Here is a 12,470-nt window from a genome sequence, read left to right on the forward strand (position 1 = left end):
AAATACAGTTTCGTCATCAATGATAAATAAAAATAATAGTGTTTGGTTTTGGGGTTACAAAAAATTGTAATTAAAAAGGATCGTCTCGGTTATTTTGCGTCTGGCATCAAAGAGACTTCAAAACAATGCGGGTTTGACACAGTTCGCAGAGGATCGTCTATAAAATACGGCCTCGGGCGCGAAACAAGCAAGGATCGTCGGAAAGAGCGTGGATCGCCAGAGACGGGCGTTCGACGGCGAAAATGCTGTGCTTGATGGAAGGGGAGTGGATCGTTAAAAATAGTACGATCGTCGATATTATATACCAAGGAACGCTGAAATTATCAAGGATCGTCGACATTACCAAGGATCGTCTCGACATTACTAAGGATTGTCGGTATGGCAAAAGATTACCAAAAATAACGAGGAACGTCGGAACTGTGAAAGATCGTCGAGAAAGACGATCATCCTAAACTGCAAGCATATTCGAGAGATAAAAGAATCGCTGAAGAACAGCTCGTCAGTAACAACCGCAAGGATCGTCTAAAATAGCGAGGATCGCGAACAGAGGATGGATCGTCGACGATCGTCAAAAATAGCTAGCGTAGTCGAAAAATCTGAATAATCGTTCAAAATACCTCGCCAGGAGGAACCACAAGGATTGTCTCAAATAGCGAGTATTGCCAACTCAGAATGGATCGTCCAAAACAGCGGATGGGAAATTCGAGCAGCAGAAATACTGACACCTAAATAAATGAGAGGATCGCAACTGCACAATTTTGAAAGCGGACCGCTTGCCAAAAGTTATATATAGAAAATGGATCGTCGTGAGTCTAGAATCAGAGAGATATAAGAGTGAATATATAGAAAATGTATCACCTGGAGTCTAGAATCAGGATAATGATACATAGAAAATGGATCGTCTCGAGTCTAGAATCGGAGAGAAATAATGATACATAGAAAATGGATCGATTAGAATCAGAGAGAAATAAATACATAGAAAATGGATCGTCTCGAGTCTAGAATCGGAGAGAAATAATGATACATAGAAAATGGATCGTCTCGAGTCTAGAATCAGAGAGAAATAATGATACATAGAAAATGGATCGTCTCGAGTCTAGAATCGGAGAGAAATAATGATACATAGAAAATGGATCGTCTCGAGTCTAGAATCAGAGAGAAATAATGATACATAGAAAATGGATCGTCTCGAGTCTAGAATCGGAGAGAAATAATGATACATAGAAAATGGATCGTCTCGAGTCTAAAATCAGAGAGAAATAATGATACATAGAAAATGGATCGTCTCGAGTCTAGAATCGGAGAGAAATAGTCGATTGGCGGAGAAATGTACTAATTAATTAACATAAAGAGAGCCTCAGAAAAATAGAAATTAATCAAGAATAATAATAATAGATAGCGAGACAAAATAAAAGTCACGGAAATAATGAAAATAAATAACTTAAATATTGTCCCACTGACTAAGAAAAGGTCTTTCAAGATTAAATTCATAGTCTTTACTTATGGTTTTACATCTATAATTTTTAATATGAAAAAATGCCATAAATACGTAGACGAAAGTGGACCATTTTAAACCTCAGAAAATACAGGAATGGAATGGAATTTAGAGTTTAGGCCAGAGGCCGAGCACTGGAAAGGAAATTGAGAGAAAATAGTTTTGAAAGGTGTAACAAGAGGAAAACCTCGCAGTTGCATTATGGGACAATTGTTGAGAGAGGGTGGATAGCAAGATGGAAGAAAGAGAATATGAACGGAGGTACAGTAAAATTAATGAAAGGGGTTGCAGCTAGCGGCCTAAGGAAGGGACGCTGCAAAGAACCTTTAGTAACGCCTCCAGTGCACCAGGTGAGGCGCACTGACGGCACTATCCCCCTACAGAGCTCAGAAAATACGGAACCTTGGCCTTTGACCTCTGAAGGTTAAAAATTGCTAACTTGATTATTAGGAATTTATTGTAATAATTCAGCAATTAAAGGTGATTGTTTGAAATGAGGAGCCCAAAATAAAGAATATTGGCCGACAAAAATTAATTACTTGACTTTTGACCTTAATTATTTGACCTTTGACCTTAAAGTAAATGCCCAAGAAAATAAATGATCTCAAGGAGGTCACAGAATGAGCAATTTCACTCAGTCTTATCCAGATTTGTTTATAGGTTTTCCTGGAACCCTGCTAAATGACAAATGGTCTTGACCTTAACTCTCAATTTCAAAAATCGTCAAAAAATAGGAAAATGAATGTAACATATAAAAAGTTTTCAAAAATATTTCAATTTGAATACAGTTTTTTTGGGGGGAGTTTTGCCCTCTTTTTGATGACTGATTTCAGTTTAACGTTTACTGATATATTACCATACCCTAGTTTTGTGAATATTTTCCCCCAGGACTTATCGTCCAATGAAGGGTACAGCAGATTCAGTATTATCACCTAATTTCCTTTATAACTTGCTCTAAGGAAGACAGACAAACAGACAGATATATGGAAACCAGAACCTCACAACATTCACTAAAGGTCATTCAAAATTTTTAATATAATCAACAATCAACAAACGAAGTATTTGAGTGCATTGAATTGAATTGAATTCATTTGAATACAGGATTTAGGTCAAAGGCCAAGCACTGGAACCTATGAGGTCGTTCAGCGATGGAAAAGAAACTTAGAGTAAGAAGGTTTGAAAGGCGTAACAGGAGGAGAACCTCAAAGCAGTTGCACTATGAATCAATTGTTAGGAGAGGGGTGGAAAGTAAGGTGGAAGAAAGAATATGAAAGGAGGTACAGTAAAAGGAACGAAAGGGGTTGCAGCTAGGGGTGGAAGGCACGCTGCAAAGAGCCTTAACCCACTACGGGAAATATAGGCTACAGTGCTATGTGAGGATTCAAAGCACATACAGTAATTACAGCACAAAATATAGCTTTATCGTCAAGTAAATTGCCAGAATCCGCAGAGTGAATCTCTCTCTCTCTCTCTCTCTCTCTCTCTCTCTCTCTCTCTCTCTCTCTCTCTCTCTCTCTCTTTTAATCCGAGCCGACGGGTACTCTGCACATTTCCATATAAATTTGGCGGTTCTTATTTTAGCTATTTCTCCGGAGAATTGGGAAAGTTAGTAGTTTGGGAACAGGGATGTCTCAGGTTTTATTGTCACAAGGATTTCTTTTATTTTGTTAATATGTTTTTCATTTATTCTTCTGTATCTTTCACTTGTAAACTTTCTTCTGTTCGCCCTCAGATCTTAAAATACTACTGAGGCTAGAGGGCTGCAAATTGGTATGTTGATCATCCACCCTCCAATCATCAAACGTACCAAATTGCAGCCATCTAGCCTCTGTAGTTTTTATTTTGTTTAAGTTTAAAGTTAGCCATAATCGTGCTTCTGGCAACGATATAGGATAGGCCATCAGCGAGCAGTGGTTAAAGTTTCACGGGCCGCGGCTCATACAGCACTATACCGAGACCAATGAAAGACATTTATTTTTGGTGGCCTTGATTATACGCTGTAGAGGTTGTACAGAAAACTTGTTTTTGTTATATATCAGTGAAGGCAGTGAAAACCCCCTCAAAAGAACATCCCTCAAAATAATTTAACCTAAGCTTTAACTGTCAGAACTTGTAGCTGGTACTCTTGTCGCTAGATGGCGCTGACGATGGTGTGACTCAATTAACAGCGTGTTTCACGCTTCCTTGGCGCACGCCGCTAGATGGCGCTGATGATGGTGTGATTCTATTGGCAGCATGTTTTACGCTTCCTCGGCTGTCAGAGCTTGTAGTTGGCGCTCATGCCGCTAGATCGCGCCAGTGGTGGTTTGATTCAATTGACAGCATGCTTTAAGTGTCCTTGGCTGTTAGAGACCGTAATTGGCACTCATGCCGATAGATGGCGCTGACAATGGTGTGATTCCATTGACATCGTGTTTCACGCTTCCTTGGTTTTGGCCGATTGTACGCGTTGATATATATTTCAAGGGATACCATGTATCTGATACTCGAAGACTTTAATGAGCTTATCATTAAAATCTTGTTCTTGGTGTTGGTTGATTATTAAATGTATTTAGTGGCTGCGATGCAGCTCATTATTTTTAATGAAAGTTGATGAGTATGGCAGTTAGCATCCATAGGTTACATAGCCGTACACAAAAAGGGGATGTGTTTATTTACTTATTATTGTTTGAGTGATGCCCTGAAGAGAGAGAGAGAGAGAGAGAGAGTTTGGTAGTGGTTTCTGACTGCTGAAAGTGTCGTGTTTAGCCACTACTACACAGGCACGGACTCGGCTTCACTTATTATGGAAGGAAGTCATTGCTTTAGGTTTTCAATTATATTAATTACTATCATAAATTATGATCAAAATTTATGTAAATTCTGATCAAAAATTTATATTTTAGGGGATTTATTGTTGTAGGTTAATCATACTTCTGGCAGCGCCAGAAGAAGAGGTGAAAAATGAGAATAAACCTAGAAAAGTGAAGGAAAAGGTGGCGTAAAAACGAAAATCTCATCTGTTTTGTCCGTGTTTGTATGTCTGTCACGGGGTAGAGGTTTAATTTTGAGTTATAAACCTTTCTGGGGTGACACAGAGGCCGTGTGCAAAATTTTGTCTGGGTCTGCCAAGCGGTTCGGATTTCTATAGAAGTCAAACAATAATTCAAACATTCACTTTTATATATATAGATTATCAAATAGGAAAGATAATTGTACAGTGAATTTAATCACTTCTCTCTCTCTCTCTCTCTCTCTCTCTCTCTCTCTCTCTCTCTCTCTCTCTCTCTCTCTCTCTCTCCCAGTCAATAACTGAATCGAATAATAATCTGTTTTGATCCATACCCACTATTATAAATTTAGAGATTTTGTAGAAATGCAAGAATAATGCCTACGATAATTTTGTATCTACAGAACCAACAGTTCTGTTAGGAAGGAGGTCGAATTGAATCAGGCCTATTTTTGTAGAGCTATGAGTACATTTATATATATATATATATATATATATATATATATATATATATATATATATATATATATATATATATATATATATATATATATATATAATTTACTATCTCTGCTTTCCAGGAGGCTCCCATTAGTCCAGATATTACAGACGGTATACATACAAATATGAAAATTTTATTCATGGCTTCAGAGAACTGCTAAGCCCTTTGAATCTGGAAATATTCCTGTGCTTTAGTTTCCAGCACCGTTCTTGTCAGTTCCAGAGAGAGCCGTAATTCCAGGCACCGACTACCATTGCTTATTTACAGATTCAATTTTTCTCTTCCGTCTCATGTCACCATTATGACCTTGTGACGTCAACGCCGGCGGTGTGTAATTTAAAGTGAATATTCCTGTGCCCTTGCAGTTTCCAGGAATTCTTATTCATTCCAGATATCACTGTAATTCCAGATACACACTGGAGACCTGATGTATGTTTTCTTTCCGTCAGCAACCACTTTTATGTCTGTTCCAGCATTCACTTTCTGTTCCAGCATTCACTTTTCCAGATTACTGTTAATAACCTAATTTCCATTTATCATCAAAGCTACGAACTGGAAACAATTAGTTAATTTTTCTTTTTATTATTATTATTATTATTATTATTATTATTATTATTATTATTATTATTATTATTACTCAGAAGATTACTCAGAAGATGAAGCTTATTCATATGGAACAAGCCCACAGGGGCCACTGACTTGAAATTCCAGCTTCCAAAAAATGTGGTATTCATTAGGAAGAATTAAGCGGAGGTAAAGGGAAATACGAAAAGAGACCTCATTTATTAAAAAAAAAAGTAAATTGATAAATAGATAAGAACGTATTAAAATTCAAGGAGAATAGCATCTGCGCTTGAACTTTTGAAGTTCCAATTGCACGACATCGTCAGGGAGACTTCCTAAGTCCCACGGTGTGAGGAATAATTTAAGTTATGTTTGCGCCATTTCCAGAAATTGCAATATTCCCGATTTTCTGTGAAGCAAATTACATTTATCGTTTTCCATCAGTTCTTGCTTTTCATCAGCATTTTTTTTTATATGTATAACTCTTTTCTCCCCAGATACAGAAGCAGTGGGACGTTGTTTACAGTTGTTTTCAGTTTCGTTTTTCCCATTTCAGAAACAGCTCAACCTTATTTACACTTCTTTTTCTGCAGCTGTAACCAGACCTCATAATAACTTTTTCCCTTTACAAAGGCAGCTGGACCTTCTTTACAGCTCTATTTTCCTCTGCAGAAATGACTATGACCTTACTTATAAGTGTTTTCTTCAACTTCCCTTACAACTTTTTTTCCTCTCTTCAGGAACAGCTGGACCTCACTTACAACTCGTTTTCTTTCTTCAGGAACAGCTGGACCTTAATTAGTTGTTTTCTTTTTCTTTTTCCCATTTCAGAAACAGCTGGACCTTACTGAGAACTCTCTTTTTCCTCAGGAACAGCTGGACCTCATAATAACTTTTTTCTTTCCTCAGGAACAGCTGGACCTGGACAACTCTTTTTCTTTCCTCAGGAACAGCTGGACCTATTTATAACCTTTTCTTTCTTCAGAACAGCTGACCTTACTTACAACTGTTTTCTTTCCTCAGGAACAGCTGGACCTTACAACTCCTTTTCTTTCCTCAGGAACAGCTGGACCTTACTTACAACTCTTTTTCTTTCCTCAGGAACAGCTGGACCTTACTTACAACTCTTTTTCTTTCATCAGGAACAGCTGGACCTTACAACTCTTCTCTCCTCAGGAACAGCTGGACTTTTTTCTTTCCTCAGGAACAACTGGACCTTACTTACAACTCTTTTTCTTTCCTCAGGAACAGCTGGACCTTACAACTCCTTTTCTTTCCTCAGGAACATCTGGACCTTACAACTCTTTTTCTTTCCTCTGGAACAGCTGGACCTTATTTATAACCTTTTTCTTTCTTCAGGAACAGCTGGACCTTACTTACAACTCGTTTTCTTTCCTCAGGAACAGCTGGACCTTACAACTCCTTTTCTTTCCTCAGGAACAGCTGGACCTTACAACTCTTTTTCTTTCCTCAGGAACAGCTGAACCTTACTTACAACTCTTTTTCTTTCCTCAGGAACAGCTGGACCTTACTTACAACTCTTTTTCTTTCATTAGGAACAGCTGGACCTTACAACTCTTCTCTCCTCAGGAACAGCTGGACCTTACAACTCTTTCTTTCCTCAGGAACAGCTGGACCTTACTTACAACTCTTTTTCTTTCCTCAGGAACAGCTGGACCTTACAACTCCTTTTCTTTCCTCAGGAACATCTGGACCTTACAACTCTTTTTCTTTCCTCAGGAACAGCTGGACCTTATTTATAACCTTTTCTTTCTTCAGGAACAGCTGGACCTTCCTTACAACTCTTCTCTCCTCAGGAACAGCTGGACCTTACAACTCTTTCTTTCCTCAGGAACAGCTGGACCTTACAACTCTTTTTCTTCCTTCAGGAACAGCTGCACCTTAATTACAACTCTTTCTTTCCTCAGGAACAAGTAGACCTTAATTACAACTCTCTTTCTTTCCTTAGGAACAGTTGGACCTTACTTACAACTCTTTTTCTTTCCTCAGGAACAGCTGGACCTTCCTTCCAATTCTTTTTCTTTCCTCATGACCATTTGGACCTTCCTTACAACTTTCCCTTTATAAGGAACAGCTGGACCTTCCAAGTGGTTTCGTTTCCTTCTCAGAAACTTCTGGATTCTACAGCTGGACCTTATTGGCAACTCTTTCCATTCTCTATGCAGAAACAGCTGGACCTTAGTGGCAACTCTTTCCATTCTCTCCGCAGAAACAGCTGGACCTTATTAGCAATTCTTTCCACTCTCCACAGAAACCGCTGGACCTTATACTCTTTCCATTCTCTCCACAGAAACAGCTGGACCTTATTGGCAACTCTTTCCACTCTCTCCATAGATACAGCTGCACCTTGCAATACTTTTTCTTTTCCTCAAAAGAAACAGCCGGACTTTACTTCAATCTCTTTTCTTAATTTTTACACAAGCAATTTGTATTAATATACAATCCTTTTCTTTCTCTCTGCAGCAACAACTGGACCTACCTTAAATGTCCTGTTTTCCTTCTACAGAAACATCTGGAACTTACAATCCCTTTTTTTCTCTCTACAGAAGCACCTGCACTTTGCAACTCTTTCTTTCCCTCAAAATAAACAGCTGGACCATAATTACACCTTTCATCTTTCTCTTTACAGAAGCAACTGAAAGTACTTAAATCTCTATTCTCTACCCTCTACATAACAGCTGGAGCCTACAATCGTTTTCGTCCCATCTTCAGAAACAACTGGAACTTGATTTTCTCTACAGAAACAGCTGGATCTTACTTAAATCTCCTCTCTTTCCTTCTATAGAAGTAACTGAAACTTACTGACAACCTTTCTCTCTCTCTCTCTCTCTCTCTCTCTCTCTCTCTAGAGACAGATGGACCTTACTTAAATCTCTTCTCTTTCATTCTACAGAAGCATCTTGAACCTACAACCCCTCTCTCTCTCTCTCTCTCTCTCTCTCTCTCTCTCTCAACTGGACTCTCTTGAATCTCTCTTTCTCTCTCTCTCTCTCTCTCTCTCTCTCTCTCTCTCTCTCTCTCTCTCTCTCTCTCTCTCTCTCTCTCTCTCTCTCCAGAAACAACTGGACCCCACTTAAATCTCTCCTCTTTCCCTCTACAGAAGTAACTGAAACTTAGTAACAACCTTTCTCTCTCTCTCTCTCTCTCTCTCTCTCTCTCTCTCTCTCTCTCTCTCTCTCTCTCTCTCTCTCTCTCCAGAAACAGCTGGACCTTCGATGCATCTCTCTTCTTTCCCTCTACAAAAGCAAACGAAGCTTACAACTCTTTTCTCTCTCGCTCTACAGAAACAGCTGGACCTCATGGCGTCGACGCCGGGCCTGTGCGAGTTCAAGGTGAACTTGGCGTACGCCCTGGTGTCTTCCAGCATGTCCTTCTGGATTCCAGGAATCATCATGCTCGTCATGTACTTCAGAATCTACAGAGAGGCTGATCGCCAGGAGATGATGGTGTTCAGGTGAGTGTTCATTCTATCTCGCCATCTTTATTCTGTAGTATTTTTGCTTGAGCCTGAAGATCTGGACCGCAGGGTAGGTATTTGGGGCCATTTCTGTTTTGTATTTTTTTTTTTTTTTTTTGAGGCCGATCAGCTGGACATAAGAACAAGTATATATATATATATATATATATATATATATATATATATATATATGTATATATATTATATTTATATTTATATGTGTATATATATATATATATATATATATATATATATATATATATATATATATATATATATATATATATATATATATATATATATATATTTAATATATAATATATATAATCCACACTGTACTCAACACACGTGGTTTTCCATTACTTTTAACATACAGATTTGCATGACATTAATGTTCATCAGCAAAGCAAATACGCATCCGAAATAATTCTGGCTGATTAGTAGCTTAAGGTGATTTGGACAAGGAAATGATTTAGGCTTTTAATGAATATGAACCTATGTTATCATTTTAAAACATTTAGAATACTTAATTTCTCTTTCTTACTAAATATATATATATATATATATATATATATATATATATATATATATATATATATATATATATATATATATATATATATATATTATATATAATATATGTGTATATATATACAGTATATATATATATATATATATATATATATATATTATATATAATATATGTGTATATATATACAGTATATATATATATATATATATATATATATATATATATATATATATATATATATATATATATATATATATATATATATATAAATACGTGTGTGTGTGTGTTGAACGTGATGAATATATAATTAAAGGCAATGCCACGAAGGAAAGTGAAACGGAGTGGTTCTAGGCCTTTCGACTTACTGTCCTTTGCGTAGCAGACTGATAGAAATATAAAAATAAGTTTATAAAGAAAACTCGTATAAATGACAGTTGGGAGTTATGAAGGAAAATATGCCACTGTAATCCAACATAGTTGAAGAATTAGTATACCTACCAAAACAGGGGTAATTATTTTAAGAGGGTTTACAAAAGATTAGACTCAACAGCTCGGAAGAAGGGAAAAGTCAATTAAAAGATTATAGAGGAAGAGAGACTGACCACCAAAAATTGAACTTGGAAAGAATAAGCTGAATACATATGTTATAAAATTTCAACTGAATAATTCTGCTTATGGTTAACAATAACAAGTTTTGCAAAGTGAACATTTTCACAAAAAATATATTAAACATACGAACACATAGAAAAGGTAACTAACTTGTAATTAAGTCAGTGGTTTTATCTTTAAAAAGATTTCGTGTCATTCTTGAACATTTTATTAATATAGGGGTCCAAATAATACATGCCATGGCTAAGGTTAAAACTACAACTGGAAGTATAAGCTGTATAATAAACGGAATGTCAGATTCTAAAAGATTTCGTGAAGAGAAATCGCTCAATCTGGCAATCACTGAACTTTCAGTCCAATTTATCCTGTGAGAGTTTTCACTTAAAGGAATGAATATTGCATTGGATGTTTGCCCAAAAGTTTTGACTGAATACTTATGCTGTTTTTTCAATTCGTATTTCTATTCCATAACAGTGGAATACCTCTTACTGGATTGGCCAACATAGAAAGAAGGGCAGTCCAAGTGTGGAATTTTATAAATTGTGTTGTTGCTTTCCGTAACTGTGAAATATTATCCTATTCCAGTATTTCATCATTTCGTAACAGTGAAATAATATTCTATTCCAATATTTCATCATTTCGTAACAGTGAAATATTATCCCATTCCAGTATTTCATAATTCCGTAACAGTGAAACATCTTATTCCAATATTCCACAACTTCGAATTAAAACAAATCTGTTTCAAATAACGTCCACCCTTTCCCAATTTCGTAAATAAAAAAAACATCCCTAAAATATTGTCCCCTCTCCGGACCCTGTGACTCCCGTAGGGGTCTCTCGGAACGACACGAAATAGAATCGTGGACCGGAAGTTGGCCAAAGAGAGAGAGAGAGAGAGAGAGAGAGAGAGAGAGAGAGAGAGAGAGAGAGAGAAAACTCATTTGGCCGGATACCAACTTTTCCCTGGGCCAGATTCCTCTCAAAGGGAAGAAGTCCAAACGGATTTGTTGTTCGACCCGTAAGGAAAACAGACGAGAACTGGCTTCAGTGTGTCGAAGACTGGTACAAATGGTGGAATGTAAACAAATGTGTGTATGTATATATATATATATATATATATATATATATATATATATATATATATATATATATATATATATATATATATATATACACAGTATGTAGAATCTACTGGTCACTTTTACCAGATACATATGTACTTGTAATAGCCACGATGCCTCTTAACTTCTCGAATTCTTCGCTGGATATGCTTGTCACTACAAAGCCATAAGATCCAAGCGCAAGAAATTGAAGAGACTTCGATGCCCGGTCGCGGGAAACGAACCCGCGTCACCATAATCACAAGGAGGTCACGTTGGCGACCCGAAGGTCGCCGGAAACGAACCCGCGTCACCATAATCACAAGGAGGTCACATTGCCGTCTTGAAGGTCGCGGGTCAGGTCGACAATGTGACCTCCTTGTGATTACGGTTACGCGGGTTCTTTTCCCGACCGGGCATCAAAGTCTCTTCAATTTCTTGCGCTTGGATCTTACGGTTTTGTAGTGACAAGCATATCCAAAAAAGCGCGAAGAATTCGAGAAGATATATACACACACACACACACACACACACATATATATATATATATATATATATATATATATATATATATATATATATATATATATATATATATATATATATATATATATATATATATATATATATATATATAATATATATATATATATATATATATATATATATATATATATATATATATATATATATACATATACACACACAAGCATGTAGATATACACAAAACTAGTTTCAGTAAGCTTCAGAAGTTGATGCCTAGAAAAGGCGTTTGGCTACTCAGTATTCGTTTGTATTTTCTGATTATTTCGTTAACTCGTGTATATTTAGAGAGATATTTATTTTTCCGGGGATTTCTTGTGTTCATCTGTTTATCTTAATCGTTCTTTTTTATGTATTTCTGTGTTCTTTTGATTTTTTTTGCCTTGTAAATCTTTCGCTGGAATCAGAGGGAATGCAGTAAGTAGGAAAAGAAGTAAAATGAATTAAACAAGAAAAGTAACATACAAAATATAAATTGAGAGGAGAAGGAAAGTCAGAAAGGTAAATTCTCTCGATGTTCATGTGTGTGTATATATATATATATATATATATATATATATATATATATATATATATATATATATATATATATATATATATATATATATATCCATATATATATGTATATATGTATGTATGTATATATATATTATTTTAT

General features: G+C 36.3%; 1 protein-coding gene across 3 annotated transcripts in view; it reads left to right on the forward strand.

Moving 5' to 3' along the window:
- LOC136830297 (octopamine receptor beta-2R-like) overlaps positions 1 to 12,470 on the forward strand; it is a 639,505-nt gene that overhangs the window by 266,384 nt on the left and 360,651 nt on the right. For all 3 annotated transcript variants that reach the window (XM_067089696.1, XM_067089699.1, XM_067089697.1), the window contains exon 4: positions 8,856 to 9,025. In XM_067089696.1, the coding sequence (XP_066945797.1) occupies positions 8,856 to 9,025 (170 nt within the window). The remainder of the gene's footprint in view (positions 1 to 8,855; positions 9,026 to 12,470) is intronic.

The sequence above is a fragment of the Macrobrachium rosenbergii genome, chromosome 46, assembly GCF_040412425.1.
Source record: "Macrobrachium rosenbergii isolate ZJJX-2024 chromosome 46, ASM4041242v1, whole genome shotgun sequence".
NCBI lineage: Eukaryota > Metazoa > Arthropoda > Malacostraca > Decapoda > Palaemonidae > Macrobrachium > Macrobrachium rosenbergii.